General features: G+C 42.3%; 1 protein-coding gene across 1 annotated transcript in view; it reads right to left on the bottom strand.

Moving 5' to 3' along the window:
* Positions 1–18,996, bottom strand: part of SELP (selectin P) — a 40,911-nt gene that overhangs the window by 10,185 nt on the left and 11,730 nt on the right. The window contains exons 3-9 of the mRNA XM_062192754.1: positions 18,384–18,770; positions 16,435–16,542; positions 14,647–14,832; positions 11,882–12,067; positions 9,797–9,982; positions 7,538–7,723; positions 4,252–4,437 (exon numbers count right to left, since the gene is read on the bottom strand). Of these exons, the coding sequence (XP_062048738.1) occupies positions 4,252–4,437; positions 7,538–7,723; positions 9,797–9,982; positions 11,882–12,067; positions 14,647–14,832; positions 16,435–16,542; positions 18,384–18,770 (1,425 nt within the window). The remainder of the gene's footprint in view (positions 1–4,251; positions 4,438–7,537; positions 7,724–9,796; positions 9,983–11,881; positions 12,068–14,646; positions 14,833–16,434; positions 16,543–18,383; positions 18,771–18,996) is intronic.

The following is an 18,996-nucleotide window of genomic DNA, read 5'->3' as shown; positions in this document are numbered from 1 at the left end:
CTATTGGTATAACTCTTAGACATTAAATCATCTGTGAACATTTTCACTAAAATGACTTTTTCAGAATCTCTCAGGATTGTATCTTTTTACAGTTTTTTGTCTTTGTGCAATACTTTATTTTTTAGATTATTTATTAGAGAGGCAAATTTATAGAGAGAGGGAGAGACAGAGAGAGAGGTCTTCCATCCCCTGGTTCCTTCCCCAAATTTGAACCCAAGAATACATTCCACAGTATCAGCTGCATGGAAGCAGGGGTCTTGTCACACTTTCATTTCTGTATCCAGGGTACAGGGTCTGGCACATAGTAGGGATTCTAAAAATATCTGTTGAATGAATATAACTTAGATGCATCATAGCAAGGGCTTTTCTATCCAGTTGAGAAACAGAAGGAGTAACTATTTTAAAAAGTTGATCAAAGTAATTCCTGTTATAAAATGAGAATTAATACAGCATTAAATCCATTTGGTGATATTACTTTGGTCTCCATTATCAGTCTTGCTCTGCCAAGGCTACCGATTCAGCCTTTTGTATTCATGGAAGTTTCTGAACCCCCTCAGATAGTAATCAACCATGACCAACCAAAGACTTCCAGATAACTTTTAAGAGCTTCACATTGAATTGTGTAGGGAAACAGGCTGTTGTCTGAGGAGTGGTGTTGATGAAGTACATGGAAATTTACCCCAGATCTGGCATATGGTAGACACTTAGCAAATGTGGGTTGCATTAATCTTGTGGAGCTATCAAGGATTCCACTGGGTGGAAGAGATCTGTGACAAAAAGGACATTTATAGCAAGGAGTAACCTCTGTTCATAACTTGAAAAAGTAGTCACATTCTTGAACCTACTGTAAAACTGGCAAAACTGAATCATTACAAGAATAATTAGTACTTTTTATTTCGTTGTTTAGTGCTTTTATTATTAATACTCAATTGCCACTGTTTTCTGCAATTGTGCACCTAGTGGTCTTCACTGGTGTTCTTCTGTAACCCATTATGTATGTGTACATGATTGTGAATGTGTGAATTATTAGATTCACTGGCACTCTGCCATTAGCTGAAAGTAAGTTGATTTATATTATTTCAAATAGACTTAGCAAATTTTTTCTTGTTATCTCACTTCTTTTGAATTGCACATAGTTTCTTCAAGAATTTGGTGGACAGAAGATATAAATTATATATATATATATATATATATATATATATATATATATATGTAACTGAGTGAACTATTCTAAACTTAAACTTTAAAAATCAAACTAGGAGCTCCCATGGATCAGGGAAAACTTGAGGGAATGAAGAAAAAAATAGAGATGTGAGCCAGGTCAGAGCTCCAAGGATACTTACTTTTTTTTTTTTTTTTTTTTTTAGAATTGGACAAGCAGGGACAAGGCAGAAGAGCAGAGTGTGGTTGAGACGGAACCAAAGATTGCTCCACCCCCTGACACTCCCTGCCACCACCCAACACACACACACACACACACACAGAGCAAGCTAAAGCTGGATTAGGAGTTGAGCCTATCAATCAGACATGGTCCCCAGTGTTATTGTCTTTCAGAAAGGTGGCTCTACAGGCACGCAAAGGAAGGTCACAGTAACTGGACACAAACAATCCAGCATGCAAATGGCATCGTGAAAGTTGGTAGAAGAGCCTCAATCACCACCTAGATTTGTGGAAAGGACTTTGGGTCCTAAAGGTCCAAGAGGGAAACTGGAAAATACAGGCAGAACCCAAGTCCCTTGGGGTGCAGGGTGCTGGTGTGGTATTCTAACTAAAATGGAGACATTTCTGGAACCACTCCCAAAGTTAATTTGCATTGCATTCTGCCACATTGCCTCTTCTTACTTGGCATTCCTCAGGCACCTCTGATATACCCTCGCTTTCCCCAAAATGCTATGTGAAAGTCAGGGTTCTAAGCGCAGTCCCGAGGATTAACAGCTCACGGGCTGAGGCACACAGGAAAAGAAGAGGAACCGTTTGCCTAAATCTAGAACATACATTTGAAGAATGAAGCAGGAACACAGATACAACACCCAGAACTCCAAATCAAGATCAGACAATTCTGAGGCCCATGGTTGGCTAAGGCTGCTGTCCACGGTCCGGGTTGGTTCTGGACCTTGGATAGGAGCTGGACCTGCAAGGTGGGAGGCAAATGTGTCCTGTTTGGAGACAGAAGTGAGAAACGAGTGGAAAGGAGTGAGGGTTACCAGGAGTTTCAGAGATTACAGATTAAACAACAAACATAATTTGCAACTCTAATGAGACAAGTTTTAGGGATTTTTAAAAAAATTCTTTAGCCTGAAAACAGAGTGCTAGAAAATGGAGCTCATGATAAATGTCAGTGGAATAAAGGAGTAAGAGAGAAAGAAAGAAATGAATGAGCAAAGAAACACCAGTCCTATGTTTAGCTCCTGTAAACGTTCTGTATACCTCTAGGGGCTTGTAGTATATCTTCTTGACAGTAGGGGGTAGTATTTTATATTCTTCAAACTACAAAATTCTTTGTCAAGTAAGAGACCTCAGAAATTATCTTCTCCACCTATTTCCCATTAGAATTGAGAAAACTGAAGCCCAAGGGTGTGTGTGACAAGCCTTTCTTAATGACCTAAGGCCAAGACTAATAGAGATATTTGGGCATTGATCTAGTGCCCATTGCACAAGGCGGGATGAATAATATTTCAGTAGCTTTATACAGTAACGGATTGTTTTCCACCATATTCTTTTTTTTTTGACAGGCAGAGTGGACAGTGAGAGAGAGAGACAGAGAGAAAGGTCTTCCTGTTTCCGTTGGTTCACTCCCCCAATGGCTGCTGCAGCCGGCGCGCTGCTGCCGGCGCACCACGCTGATCCGAAGCCAGGAGCCAGGTGCTTCTCGTGGTCTCCCATGCGGGTGAAGGGCCCAAGGACTTGGGCCATCCTCCACTGCCTTCCCAGGCCACAGCAGAGAGCTGGACTGGAAGAGGAGCAACTGGGACAGAATCCGGTGCCCCGACTGGGACTAGAACCCAGGGTGCTGGCGCCGCAGGCGGAGGATTAGCCTAGTGAGCCGGGGCGCTGGCCATCTACCATATTCTTTCATCTGACAGCCAGGCACTACAATTTTTAAGGTTCTTTAAAACAGTACAAGCTCTAACTTCAGTGGAAAACAGTAAATCTACAGGTGACAGACCCAAGATTTAGAAGCCAGGCCACTGGGTGGCAGTGTAGCATAGTGGTAAAAACATAAGGCCTATAGTCAGACCAGGCCTGGTTTTCAACCCCCATCTTCTTACTTCCTAGCAATGTGACTTTTGCCAGCTACATACCATCTCAAAGCCTCAGTTTCTTTATCTTTAAGATGGGAATAATAATAACCATCGAAAGGGATGGTTGTATCTATTGAATGTGACAGTGCGTATGAAACAACTGCTACTGCACTAAGCAATGAATGTTAGTTATTAGCATTTGTTTCATTACTATGACTATACTGAACAATAAATTGGAAAAATGATGCCTTTTTATACAAAACGCTAACTATAAATCAATTCAGCATTCTTCTATTTTATAACACATGATATGTTAGACATCGTGCCCTTCAAATGCTCTGGGCGGTGGGGCTGAGGGGTGTTCAAAGACAGATAAGATCCAACTCCTGCCTTTAGGATCCCATTAATTTACTGCCAACTAGGTGTGTGCTTCAGTCAAATTTGCCAGTAAACGTTGTAAGCTTCCATTCAACAGATGATTGCTACACACATACTTTTATTCTGTCTCATTGCTACCAGGAATGTAAAGACAAGGAGGGCACAGATTTTGCCCTTAAGGAGCTTGTAGTCTGCATGGAAGTGGAGAGAGGAGTATACAGAGTAGGCTTTAGCCACATTCAGCATCTGGCAGGTGGCAGGGCTCGGTGAAGGTGACTGTAGCAGCAGGTTAGCGTAGCAGCAAAAGGCTTCCTAAGGAAACAAGTTTCAGGGACACAGCTGAGCATCATGACTTGTTAACTGTGTGACTTGGGCAAGTTGCTTAATCTCTCCGAGCCTGTGTTTCTCCCTCACCTATAAAATGGAATGATATTGCTTTTCCTTGTTATTTCAGAATTGTGGTAAACATTGAATACTTTAATGACATAATGTATTTTATAAAACTGTGAAGTGTTTATATTATGAAAAGATTATTCAGAGAAAGAGAGCTTTCAGGTCAAGGGATTCCTGATGTGTCTCCACTCTTCTTACCATGTGAAAAGCATAAGGAAGAACAGACCCACGAGCCCACCTTCACATGTTGGCACAGAGCCTGTCCAGCTTCCAGATGGAGTACAATCCAATCGTTCTGGTCCAGATAAAGAAAAGCCCTTATCACAGATGAATTGGCATGTGGATTTATAACTGGAGTCTCCATGAGGTTGGACACAGGTCATTGTTCCATTCTGAGGGCTCAGCAAAGGTGTGCAGGTAATGGCTACCAAGGAATGGCAGAAGAAGAGAAAAAAGATCATTTGAAACTCAACAACTGGAAATGAGCCTGAGGGTAAGTGTGTGTGTGCACACACATTAATCCACAAGGCAGCATTGGGCTTAGAATGATGGTTTACATTTTACGATGCTCTCTCACCCCACAGAGGTTGTGGAGGGGTAAGACCGTGGCAGCTCACAGAGGACTGATGTCCTGGAATGATGCTTCCCCCCAAAGAGCTTCAGAAGAGATTTTGAAAAAGAGCTGGGCTCTGTTTGGAAAGATGGTGGTGCAGCTCAGATCAATTGACCCGGGTGGGAGTGGAAGAATTTGCACCCTTGATGCTGTCTTCAGAAACAGCTGTAATGACCCTATCAGAAAGCAATGACAAGATACTTGAAATAGGAAAATAGAATAAATTGCGTTCTCATGCTTTCTTGAACCAAATAGTAGCAGTTGGGATCCAAATCCTGGCTCTGTCATTACTTGAAAAAGTATAATCTTTACCTAGCATTGGACTGTATTGTGTAATGTTAAGTAAATCATATGTAAAATTAAAGTTTAAAATGTAATAAACAAACACTCACACAAAGTAGACCCATCATGTACTCCACTGTCTGCAAATGCTCATTTCCTTCTTCTCAAGAACCAGGTACTCATAGCTCTACTGTTCAATTACCTCCCGAAAAGTAAGCAAGGTTCCTTAGTTCTTTGTCATAGTATACACATATAGAGTTTGAGATACTGGGACTTGCTTCCATTACAGATCATCCTCTGTGACCTTTGGCAAGTCACTTAACCTCTCTGAGCCTTGCTATCTTCACCTGGAAAATGGGGAGAAGAGCATTACGTGGTTCCCAGGATTTTTACTGCGAACAAAAGCAAAATGGATGTGACTGGAAACCATTATACTAAGTGAAATAAGCCAGTCTCCAAACGACAAGTACCGTATGTTCTCTCGTATCTGTGGTAACTAATAGAGTACCTAAAAGGTAATCTATGGATGTGGAATTGACACTTCGAGATGCAGTGATTGTGAAATGCCCTTGTCTCAACTGTTAAGGAATAATTTTTTTTTCATACTACTTGTTGAACTCTTTACTTAGTGTAGGGTTAATCTTATGAGTATAAAGTTAACTGAAAATAGATTGTTGTGAAAAATAAGAATGGGAATAGAAGAGGGAGGAAGAAGAAGCGTGGGAGTGAGGGCAGGAGGGACGGTAGCGTGGAAATGTCACTATGTTCTTAAATTTGTATATATGAAATGCATGAAGTTTGTATGCCTTAAATAAAATTTTAAAAAAGAGTGAAAGAAGGAAGTCTATATTCAGAGCTGTCAAGATGTTCGTCTGCCAACTGATACAACAAGAAGGCAAGATTAAACACGTTGACGTTAAAAAGGAAGAGTAAGTCAACGCATGGTTTAGAGTATTTTTGCTTCACTGGCTGACCTGGCTGAGCAGTGTGTGGCTTCAGACAGACACAGCTGTACTACAGCTCATGCAGCCACTTTTTTAGAAGCTCACTTGAACAACATGAAGTTTCAAGAGCATTTTCTCAATCTGCTCTTCATTCCTTTCCCTCCCCAGCTCCATTCCATTCAATCTGATCCACCTCTTAAAAGAAATCGTTATTTCCCACCACTTTAAGTCTTTCTGTATCCAGTGTGTGTGTGTGTGTGTGTGTGTGTGTGGCCTGGTAGGACTAGGGGATGGGGCCAGTAAAAAAATAGTACTGTCAGAAGTATTACAACAGCGAGTGGATTGCAAATCTCGTGGTACCTTCCTGCCCAGCCCACATTTGGGTATTGTACTGATGTGTACCCAGCCGCAAGAGGAGAAAGTTCAGAGCAAATGAAGAACTAAAAGCAGAAGGGAACTGGAAGGTCACAGGAAGCCGTGGTGTGTGGCAGTCGCCTTGCTGTGAACCCCTGGGCAGGACAGTATGGAGCAACAATGTGGATGCAGTCTGTGCCCTGTGCACCCCAGGCTTGCCTGGAAGGCTTCTGATCTCTGAGATAACCACCCTCAGAGACTCCAGGCGCTTCCCCAAAGTTGTGTGAGCTTTGTGCTCCATTCAGCGTGGCCGGGATGTGAACTGAGGGTGCAAGCTGCCCCCAACCTAGCTCCAGTGGCTTCCCATATGCTTTGGTGTCTGGGGATGAGGGACATCCAATTCTGTAGAGTTCATTCACTCATTCATTGTTGACTTATTTAATGATGGTGTGTGTGTGCATGCATTTGTGTGTGTGAGAAAGTAGCTTCCTCTACATAAAAAACCTAAATCTGCCTACTTTTTTTCTGTTATTAATGAGAATCCTGCTTTTCAGAAGCCCTACTTTCCTTTATATAACTAAAGAGTTGGATGCAATGAGTGGACAAAGGAATGGGGGATATAGAAAAACACAATCTGTTCTTCATTCACACGGATGAGTAGACCCAGTTCTATTTCAGAGAGGGTGTTACAAGACTGAAGAGGACACTGACCTTCAGTGTAAAGTACAATGCAGATATAAATGATTATTCTGAATCTGTACATCTCTTTCTTCTGCGAATCCCAGTAAACTCCAGTTCTTGGAGTAGTTTCTTCCTCTTTCCATCACTCTCCACTGTATCCTAAGTATATTTCCCCACTTCTGTACAGATGTTCAAGTATGTGTGTAATAAGGTACCTATAAAATCCTCCCCCCTCAACTTCACCACCATAATACTCCTTGCATCTCCTCCCATTCTACCACTACGTCCTGTGGCACTGCCAGGGCAGTCTCAGGACGACCACCCGGAAACTACTCCTCCCTGCTCTGGTCTTCTTTCCATATACTATTTTTGGCTTGGAGAGGAGAATTCACCTGATGCTAGCAGCCTTTAGGTGCTAGGAAACACTCTGATAAGGAGTTAGCAAGGGCCATTCTCTATTGTCAAATATTCTGACATGTGCTACCTGCTTAGTCACTGAAGACATTTTCATTTGGGATCCTAGTGTTGCAGGATGTTAATTTTCCTGTACGTTTCAAGGTGAACCAATCATAGCTACGAGTCTAAAATCTAGCCCCTTCAACCACTGCCTGCAATGTAGTCCCAAGACGCTGAGAAGCTCGCACTCTTACCTTGGCATTCTGGAGGGACAGCGCTCCAACGTCCAGTGTCCAAGCACTCAAGCACACTTGCTCCCACCAGGAGCGAGCCCGCGTCACAGGAGAATCTGCAGACTGATTGGTACCTGAAGGCACCAAAGGGGTGGGAGCAGTTCACCTGGGCCTTATTTGGAGGTGGAAGTTCCTGGCACTGCAAAGCTAAGGTGAGGAAGTGAGGGAGAAAAGGAGTAAGGAAATAGTCGGTTACAAAAATGCTCCTTATGATTTTGACCTGGTTAACCATTTCTAGAGCCAGGAACAGAGGTTTCTGAACTGAGCTTGTTTTAACTTGGAAGGTGAGCAAAGTGCACTTAATTACTATGCCACGTGATGAATTTGATAAGGAAAATGCTCAGCCATTATTGAGCATTTTGGTAATAAATATAAATAATTTTTAAACTATCATTAAGATCCAAGGATATATGCTAAGTATGTTATGAAGATGCAATTTGGAAAATCAGATTTTAAGACATTTGTAAGACCAAAATATTAAAAACAAGAATAAATGTTGCCAATCTAAGGCTTAAATAAATTACAGTGGATCCATGAAAGGAAAATTGAAGGTCACTTAAAATGATGTATTTCATCTCAGAAACATGTAAGAAGTGTTCCAATGTATGATATGAAATGAAAAGGCAGAATAAAAATTCTAACCTATGCCATGATCTTAAGCATGTGAAATAGATGATTATATAGGGAGAGAGCACATGTGTTCCACATTTGTCAGGTCTTTTCTTATCTTAAATATGAAGCTGAGTCTCCTCTACCTGAAATCAGAAGTGTTTTGGATTTCAGAGTTTTTAGAATTTTGGTTTTGGATGGTTAGACATTTATCCACCTGGAGATAAGAATGGTGCAAGGAATCCTTACCACCTCTTTTAAGTATGTCAAAGGGTTCTGTGTGTCTTTCTCTTCCAGATGATACATCTTCAACACCTCCCATCACCCTAACTCTCACCATGTTGGTATGTGGCCATCAATTACTTTGCTGCCTTGTTTTTTAAGTTTTTTATTGTGGTAATATATAAATATATAGCATAAAATCAACAATTTATCAGTTAACCAATTTTAACTGTACAATTAAATAATAATAAATATATTCATATTGCCTTGCAACCATCACAATTATCCTCTCCAGAATTCTGTTCACCATCTCAGACTGAAATTCTATGCCATTAAACTCATTCCTCTTTTATCATTCTATTTTACTCTTGTATGATTTTTAACTAACCCACATCTCATATATGTGGAATAACACAACATTTGTCTTTGTGGCTGGCTTTTTTCTCTAAGCATAATGTCCACAAGTTTCATCCATGTTTTAGTATGTGTCAGAATCCCCTTCCTTTTTAAGACTGAATAATATTCCACTGTATGTATATACCAATTTTATTTATGCATTTATTCACTGATAGACAATAGATTGCTTCTGTGTTTTACTCATTGTGAACAATTCCGTAATGAACATGTGTGTAAAAAATGGTTCTCCAGGATTCACTTGTAAACCACTGCCCCTGTTTAAAAATCAAGGAACACGTAGACCTAGGGACTCACAGAAATTTTTCAGGGGGTTTCCGTAAATGGCAACGTGGAATGCAAATATCTTACTTTTGGAACATTAATTCTTTGTGTAAATCGTCATCATCCTACTGACCTCTCAAAGCATTGAAAATATGAAATATTGGGAAAGGATCATTTTGTCAAACCAGACTACAGACAAATGGTGTTTAAGGTAATATCATCATCATCATTATTTTCCTTATATTCATAAAGCTAACAGCAGCTTTAAAGTTGCTCTTACATGCATTAATCCCTAAGTACTAGTGAGGTAGATAAAATATTCCCATTTTCAGAAGACACTGAGCCTCACACAGTTCATATCCTATCGACAGGAAATGATGGAACTGAACTCAGTACCTTGTCAATCGCTCTTCCACCAGCCCGTGGTGTTCCTCATGCATCATTCCTTTTCCACAGCTCCTGTATCCTCAACCCATCCTATATGTGCCAATCAAAGCACCCCTTCCCTGACTGTGCTGTAATGAGCATGTTGTGCCTAAGACTGGTTTGGCTCAGTATTTGATCCCTAATGCTGAACACAAAGGACCTGGCACATGGTAAGTTTTAAGTGGATGGATGTGTGATGAATAGATGAATGGCAATGTTACATGCAAATGCGGGTGTCTTTAGTGACCAGGAGGCATAGAAGAAATGTTTTCAACATCACAGTACCTTGACAGACAGGGGCTGGTGCTGTCCACTGTCCCGAGTCGGCACACTGCACTTCATCAGCTCCTCTAAGCACGAAACCCTCAGCACAGTGGAAGCTGCAGTTGGCGTTGTATGGAAATGCCCCTTCAGATGGGGAGCAATCCATGCTTCCATGGTCGGGGCTCTCCAGTGGCTTACACATGACAGCTAATGGAAAAAGGTTGTCTGAAAACTGGGTAGTGGAAGGCCCAGGTCTTCTTCAGCTGAGCCTCTGCGGTGATGTTATACCTTTCCTACCCACATCATCAGTATGTGCGGATCCCACAGTTCCTCCTTTTCATGCACTTCTCTGCCTGGCTCACTTTCATCTGCCCTCAGGTCTCTGCAAGCCTTCACTTTTCTTAAGAAGCCCCCTCTGCACACCCTCGTTGGGGGTCAGGAACTCTGTGGGCTCCCATAACCCCTGTCCTTTGCATTGTTCATGTATAATTTCAGTTCTTCCCCATTGTACCACAGTCTCCTTGAGGCTGGATGGATCATACGGAGCTGTCTCACAGAGTCTAGCACAGTGTTCAGTCTACTGAAGGTGCTCACTGAATATTTATTGACACTCTTACTGGTTCTGGAGAGTAGATACAGGAAAAAGGCTGAACATACAAAGCAAAAGTTGGAAGAGCATAGTTTATTTTTGAGGCTATTACCCGCTCCTATGAAATAATGCTGAATGGGCTTTGTCCCTGGACAAATTTGTCAGCCTAATCAGATGTCATCCTAATCAGATGTCATCCTAATCAGACTTCAACTGCCCAGAGAATGCAGCCTAAGGGAGTTCCTGAACACAATTGAGCCCTGAGTGACCAAAGTGCTGATAATGACTGTCTTCCTCTGTTTTTCCTTGAGAAAGCACTTCATCTCCAGGCTGTTCTTGGAGTTTTGGAGTTTTGCAGAGAATAAAAACTATCCTTTCTCACTGGCTTTCACTTCTATTGTTTTGTTTGTTTTTTACAAACTCAGGGTGTTTGAGGACCAAAAATCCCCTAGTGCTTCTCTCTTACTTTATAGATGAGGAAAGTGAAGTTTGGAAATGTTAAGGATTTCCCTAGTCTCATAGCTACACAGTACCAGAACTGGACTGAGAATCTAGGTCTGGGAATTCATGGATCCAGCCTTTAATTTCCTACTTCTGCACCCAATACCCCCTCCCCATTATTAAGAGCTATGGATGTGAGGCAATTGCACAGAATTTAGTTTTGCCGAGTTATGTAGTTAACCAGGATGGCATCATAAGCTCTTTTTCTTTTTAGGGTCTAATTGAATTTTTTAAATTACTTACTAATTTTATTTGGAAGCAGAGAAACAGAGAGAGGGATAGAGCCAGACAAAGAGAGACAGATCTGCCCTTGTTGATTCACTCCTTAAATGTCTGCAACTGCCAGGGATGGGCCAGGCTGAAGCCAGGAGCCAGGAACTCAATCTGGGTCTCCCACATGGACGGCAACAATCCAATTACTTGGGCAATTATGGGTGCCTCACAGAATATGCATTAACAGGAAGCTGGAATTAGAAGCAGAATTGGAACTCAAACATAGACACTCCAAAATGGGACGTGGGCATCTCAAGCTACATCTTAACTGCAGGACAAAGACCACACACACACATTCTTTTTCCATATGGTCTTCCTCTGCTCTGTCAAAGGCTACAATGGGTTCTCTATCTCTTCATCCTAAGAGCCACAGTTGTGACTTCTTCTCAAGTATCAGATGTCATCCCATAGCTTGCTTGTATGTGCCATCGGGGCAGGAAAGGAAACAAAAAGAGGCAGAAAGCAGTTAATCAAGTGCCCAGCTCCTTGCTAGGTACTTTATACAAGCTGTCTTATTGTATACTTTTTATACACTTAGTACATGGAAAAGCACCTTGCAATTCTTCCGTTTCACAGGGGAGAAAACTCATGGCTCCCACAGGCTGAATAATTTGCTCCAGTGTCAGAGCCTGAGGAGATCACCCTGACACTAAGAGCCCTTTTTTTTGTTCTGTTTTGTTTTGATTTTACTGTGTCACGACTCCTCCTTGAGTGCACTAGGGACCACTGAAGGAAAATCTTACCCTCACAGGTTGGCAGGGGTGCAGTCCACTGGCCAGAGCCATTGCAGTGAAGTGTGTCCAGGCCTCTCACTTGATAGCCAGGTTGGCACTCAAATTTGCAGCTGGAGCCATATGCAAAGTCAGCATGTGGATGAACACAGTCCATGGTTCCTTTACTGGGAGTTTCCAAATGCTCACACTGCACAACTGTAAAGAAAAACCAAGGAAAAAGAAAGAGAAAGGCAATGAGGAAGGAGAAAAACCACACCAACAAATGGAAGGCAATGGTGGAACTCCCTCTGGAAATTGAGGCAGAGCTGGGATGATGAAAGGGTCAGAAGACCCAGGGCTGGCACTGTGGCGTAGCAGGTAAAGCCACTGCCTGTGACACTGGCCTCCTGTAAGGGAGCTAGTCCATGTGCTGGCTGCTCCACTTCTGATCCAACTCCTTGCTAATAGCCTGGAAAAAGCAGAGGAGAATGGACCAAGGGTTTGGGCCTCTGCCACCCATATGGGAGACTGAATGAAGCTCCTGGCTCCTGGCTTCTTCCATCTGTCCCAGTTCTCTCTCTCTCTCTCTCTCTCTCTCTCTGTCTCTCTCTCTCTCTCTCTCTCTCTCGCTCTTTCCTTGTCCCTCTCCCTCTTTTTTGTATCTATGACTCTCAAAATAAAAAACCTCAGAAGAAAAAAAAGAAAAAGTTTAGAATGCCCTACCTTGGAGTATCAGTCTTCAGGTAAGGGATTGCTCCAGGCTCAAGTCTTAATACCTTTTGTTCCCTATACCTCTGTAAACCTGTTTTGGTAGATCTCTTGATGCCTACTTATTCATGTGGATGTCACCTTTTCCTGTCTTATGTGATTTATAAATGAGGCTATTCATGTTTGTGGGTTGTGGGTTCTGGGGAAGGGATAGCTTAATAATTTTGTTTGTAGTAAAATAAGCCTCTTGTTTTTCTAGACTCTGTCACCCCTTTTCCATCCCAGATGTTCTCAATCTTGCTGAGGGACAGGTATAAGGAGGTTACTGTTTTCAGCTCTCCAGTGATGTTTGTTAGTAGACTGAAAGGTATGAACAGCTTGAGGCTCTATGATCACAAAGAATTAGCCCTTCTATTAAAAAAAAAAAAAGCAGTTTCTGTAAGGATTAGAGAAACTTAACATTTCAACAGAATGATAGATCCTTAATGTTTTGCTGGGCACACATACAGACCGTTTACTGAAATCTTTTGCAGCTCAACAACGCTTTTGAAATTTGCTAACTTAGGGGCCAGTGCTGTGGCATAGTAGGATAAGCCTCTGCTTGAAGCCCCTGCATCCCACATGGGCCCCAGTTTGCCTCCTAGGAGGTCCTCTTCCAATCCGGCGCTCTCCATAAATTGGCCGGTTTCATGCAAACTCTCGCAGGGATTGGGTGCAGTGGATATTTTACATCCCCAACTGCCTGAAACTCTCCTCCACACACCCCTAGGTTATGCATTGCACCACTTCTGGCTCAACTAACACAAATCACTTTCACAACTGAAGCTAGAGCAGCATGGTGCTGGGATGCTCTTGCCCTGTGGAGAGAGCTCGCGTCTCCTCATTCAGGACTCTTTAGGGATGGACATTGGACAGCTAAAACCCCCACAGAGCAGTGTGAGGAGTCCTTGGGCAATCATACCAAGCACCTTAGAAATCTTAGGATTATTTATTAAAGATTTATTTACTTATTTGAAAGTCAGAGTGAGGGAGAGGTGAGGGGAGACAGAGTGAGTGAGAGATCTTGCATCTGCTGGTTCACTCCTTAAATGTCTGCAATGGCCAGGCCTGGGCCACGCTGAAGCCAGGAGTTTCATCTGAGTCTCCCACATGAATGGCAAAAGCCCAAACTCTTGTTGTCCATCTTCTACTTCTTTTCCCAGGCCATTAACAGGGAGCTGGATCAGAAGTGGAGCAGCCAGGACTCAAATCTGTGGGATGCTGGCACTGCAGGTGGCAGCTTTACCTGCTAGGTGACAATGCCGGTCCCAGAAGTCTTAGGATTCTGCAGTAGCTGTACCTTCCCAAAGTGGCAGGCAAGGTGATATGCTTGGTTAGTTAAATGGTACTTTTCAATAGCTGTCTGGGAAGCTCCAAACACCATTGTTTTTGATTTAAAGAAGCAAGGTTAAAATCATCAGACTAGTAACACTCAACCCTTAAGTCCTCATCACTGTACTTGTTCAATTTGTAATTAGCAGCAGGAGGGTTCCCTTTAGAATGTTTTTGACTGAGGAAAAAGAATTAAATTGAGTGACTACCCCACTCTACAGATACAAAATACCATGAAAATCAAAATTAGTGTTACTATCGTTGATAGGTAACAGTGAAATCCGAAATTGTCCATTTAATGTAAGTCATCATTATTTCCCACTTTTTTTTTTTTTTTGACAGTCAGAGTTAGACAGTGAGAGAGAGACAGAGAAAAAGGTCTTCTTTCCGTTGGTTCACACCCTTAATGGCCACCACGGGTGCTTCCTCCTGGTCTCCCATGCGGGTGCAGGGACCCAAGCACCCAGGCCATCCTCCACTGCACTCCCGGGCCACAGCAGAGAGCTGGCCTGGAAGAGGAGCAACCGGGACAGGACCGACTGCCACCTGTTATCACCCTGGGACTAGAACCCGGGATGCCAGCGCCGCAGGTGGAGGATTAGCCAAGTGAGCCACGGCACCGGCCCCCGTTTTTTTTTTTTTTTTAATGGAGAAAACTCAATCCCCACCCCAAAATCTAGCTGTTAGTGAGGATAGAAAGAATGAAGTCTACATACCTTCACACTGCGGGAGCTCACTGGTCCACATTCCAGAAGCCACGCATTCCAGCTCGCTGGGTCCACTCACTTGGAACCCTTCAGCACAGTGGAAACTGCACTGTGAGTGGAAGGAGAACATTCCCAGGGGGTGGCTGCAGTTCATGAGGGTGTGTTCAGGGACATCAGGTACTCTACACTCTCTGACTGTAGGGGACACAAATGTTGATTTATTTTCTTTCGAATTTCAGACATAAAGATAAGCTGGAAAATATTATTTATTTGAAAGGGAATGAGAGAGACAGACTGGCTGACTGATGTTTCATCTGTTGGTTCACTTTCCAAAGGCTGCAATAACTGGGGCTGGGCCAAGCAGATGTAGGACTCAGGAACTCCAGCCTCTTTCTTACATGGATGGTAGGGACCCAAGTATTTGAACCATTACCTGTTATCTTCCTGGGTCTCATGAGCAGGAAATCAGAATTGGTAACTGGGCTAGGACTTGAATCCAGGTACTCTGACGTGAGATACGGGCATCCTAAATGGTATCTTAACAACGGTCCCAAGTGCCTGCCCTGGAACTTTTGCTTTTGGTGTATTTTTAAATTAAGCGATTAATTGTATATTTCTGTGGGGTACAGTGTGATGCTCTGGTAAATGTATAGTTTGCTTAATGATCAGGGTATTTAGATTATCCATCATCTCAACTGATTATCATTTCTTTGTGATGAGAACATTCAAAATCATTTCTTCAAGATATTTAGAGTTATGTGATACAATATTGTTCATTAGGTCGCTCTTTTGTGTGATAACATAACAGAACTTATTCATCTTATCTGGCTATACCATTGTACTCATTAACCAATTTCTCTTCATGCCTCCTTCTCCTCTATACTCCTTGGCCTCTATAATAATCACCATTCTTCTCTCTACTTGTATAAGTCCATGAAGGCTGGAACTACTAGGACATTTCAAAAATTTCATAGAAAATACATGTTAAAGGGCTGGCACAGTGGTTAAGCTGTCATCTGTGATGCTGGCATCCCATACGAGTGCCAAGTTTGAGTCCTTGCTGTTCCACTTCCAATCCAGCTCCCTGCTAATGTGTCTGGGAAAGCAGCAGAAGATGGCACAAATACCTGGGGTCCTGCCACCCATGTGGGGGACCTGGATGGAGTTCCTAGGTCCTGGCTCCTGGCTTCAACCTGACACAGGCCCAGCAGTTGTGGCCATTTGTGGGAATGAACAAATGGATAGAAGATTGCAGACTGGCTGGCTGGCTCTCTTGCCCTCCTTCTTTAACTATGCCTTTCAAATATGTAAATAAATCTTTAAAATTTGCACCAAATTAAACATTATTAATTCCATTTTCCATGACCTATTTGGAATATCCTCATATTTGTGTGACACTCTTAACTCTATCTTCCTAGGCTCATAGCCATCTTCATTTCTTTGACTGCCAATCTTCACTTCATTCCTTTGTATTGGCTGCTTCTTGGAAAGTCATCATTTTTTTGCTAGTTTCATTTTAAACATGTAACATTAATCTGAAATAGCCAATTTTGTTTGTTTTCTTTGCCTTCTCGCTTTCCCTTTTGAAATTTTATGAGTGACTGTTGTCTTTAGGAATAAAATATTTTTATCCATAGTCTGTATAGAAACAGTTTGAAGGAGACAGAAAACAGATGATAGAGGGGGCCTGGGATTAATCTTTACTCACTGGAAAGTCTCCAACATGACTTGCTCTATGGTATCATCTCTAGCATAAGACCCAGGACCAAAATAATGTCAACAAAATAGAAGCCTTACCATATTCACATTCCGGGCCATAGAATCCAGGGTAGCAGGAACAGGTGTAATTCCCAATGGTCTCGATACACTCCCCTTGTTTGCTGCAGGATGTGTCCTGGCAGGAAGCTGCATAGATACACAAGAATCAGAAACATGGGAATTCGCAGGAGACGAGCTGTAGATGCAGCCCTCTCAAGTAGGAATGAACCAACCAGACCACAGAGAACCATAGTGCCATCTGTGACCCACCCTGTTCCTCGTAAAAAGTATTGTGGAAATCTGATGGAGTACTGCACAGCTCCATTTCATTCTGTATGCAGTGTTTCCTAAGGAGGGCTAACAATGTGTGGCAACTGAGGGACAAATGGAGCCATGGATAGATATGCGGACAAAGAAACTCCTGTATCGGGAGTACAAGTGAGTTATGGTTTTCAAACCAAGAGTATCCAATGAGTTGCATTATTGTAGAAGCCCTGTGCCAGACATTAGAGCATGGAGTCTAGAAACCAAATGTGAGGTGGGAAACGGTAATACACATATGATCTGAATCCTAGCTCTGCTGCCTACCTGCTGTGAGACCTTATGCAGAATATTTCTCTGAGCTGAGATTGCACAATGTTAGGGGCAAAACCCTCCCACCTTTTGCTGCAAATATAGACTCATACCATAAAGCAGAGAAACAAAGGAGCCAAATGAGGTGTTTAAGACTTATTTATGGTAAAGAACAAACATCTTATTAGAGGACATTTCATGAATCTAAATGTGTCAGGCTTAAACGGTGCAGCTGACTGCTGACCTTTCAGGCCTTCCTCACTAAGTCTGTGACACTGGAGTGATGGAAGAGAAAAGACCAGGGCTTCTTTCCTACATGAAGAGTCTTTGAGGGTATATGCACTTGTGGAGGATTAGTATTTCAATAGGCACGATGAATATTTTGTATTGATATTTTTATTGATGAGGTCAGAACCGGGGGCAAGGCCTATGGTGAACTATTTTCTGTTGGCCACTTCCTTTGCCCGAATCTCTAGGCACGTGTCGGTCCACTTTGGAGTATATTACCAAGAGAATCCATATGATACACAGAAAGATGTGCTAGATTATTCCTGTGTTCTTTCTCAGACATGCACACCTATTTACTCTGAACTAGGGAACTTCTTCCCTTTCCTGCACTATCCTCACCCCATCAAAGTCCAAAGTACTTGAAGATACGACGTTAAAATTCTGTTCAGCTTTTGCAGTCCTTAGTCATGTTCTCAAATTATCTTATGAAAATGTGAAGCAAAGAATATAGTAGCATATATGGTTATAAACACCAACTTTGGATTCAACATGAATCTGAAACTGGTTCTACCATCAACAAGCTTAAAACCTTGAGCGGATTACTTAGTAAATCTGACCTTTTCCAGCACTAGCAAAATAACAATAAAAGAAGAACCTGATTGACAGTGTTGTCATGAGGACCAAATCTAACACTAAATGATCAAATGGCACGTTCCATCAGCACAACATCTGGAACAAAAGACAGCTGGCCATCACTAAACAGCAGTTACAGCTGTGTCTCCCAAGGGTGGGAATAAATTCCTTCTCAACTTGTACTTTCTTTTATACCAAGGCATAGTGCTGAAAAAGCTCTGAACCTAAAGTTTAGGACTGGTTTGCAGCCCTAACTTTGCTTCTGTCCAGCTTTCTGACCCTAAGAAATTAAAACTTCCAGGCCATCCATTTCATCAGTTACAGGACAAGCAAGGTGGATGAGATGATACTAACATTTCCCTCTAGCTTCACATCGCCAGTTTCCTCTAGTCCTGACCTTACAGCCATCAATGTGCTCAAAATTGCTGACTGTTTACTCCTTTTTTCCATGTCCCTGACTTTATGACTTCATGCTATTGGCCCAGTGGTTACAGTGGCAAACCAGGGAAGGTATTTTTTTTTACAGGAAGGATTCAGCATGGGGAAGGCCCTACCTGTGTAGCACAGCGCCCGCTTTTTATATCTGCAGCGATCATCATTCCACTTTCCGGGAGAAGTCGACCTCTTGATGTACATCTCCACACAGTCTTCATTGTTCTTCTTATTGTTGGGCTCATTGTCTGCCCAGTTCTCAGCCTCCTTGGTGAGAGGCTTTTTGGTTCCCACCCAAGTCCACTTATCATTGATCTTTCGGATCCCAATCCAATAGTAAGAGCTATAGTAGGGTATGACATCATTGAGGTGAGCAATTTCATTTTTATTCTGGATGGCCACTAAATCCGTGTAGTATTTCTGGCAGAAGGCGCGGGAAACATTCCATGAGTATGCTTTTATGCTGTAATTATATGTCCATGCTGCCACTTCTTTCTGATTTGTTAACTCTAATGCAAAGAAGAATGAGGACCAGGTTAGCACCCTAACTAGAAGGAGGCTATGAGCCTAAGTAGGCGTCCATGAAGTCAGAGAAGTTCTGACCAGATAAATGCCCAAAATACGATTTTTTGTCTAATATGGTTGTTTTAATGAAAAAGACTGATTTCTCTATTTCATTTGTTAATGTATTCAAGTCCAGAGTAAGAACATGTCAAAAAGTTCTGGTGTGAAAGA

This window comes from Lepus europaeus, chromosome 5 (genome assembly GCF_033115175.1).
Source record: "Lepus europaeus isolate LE1 chromosome 5, mLepTim1.pri, whole genome shotgun sequence".
Lineage (NCBI taxonomy): Eukaryota > Metazoa > Chordata > Mammalia > Lagomorpha > Leporidae > Lepus > Lepus europaeus.
This window is presented reverse-complemented; position numbering and strand designations above follow the sequence as displayed.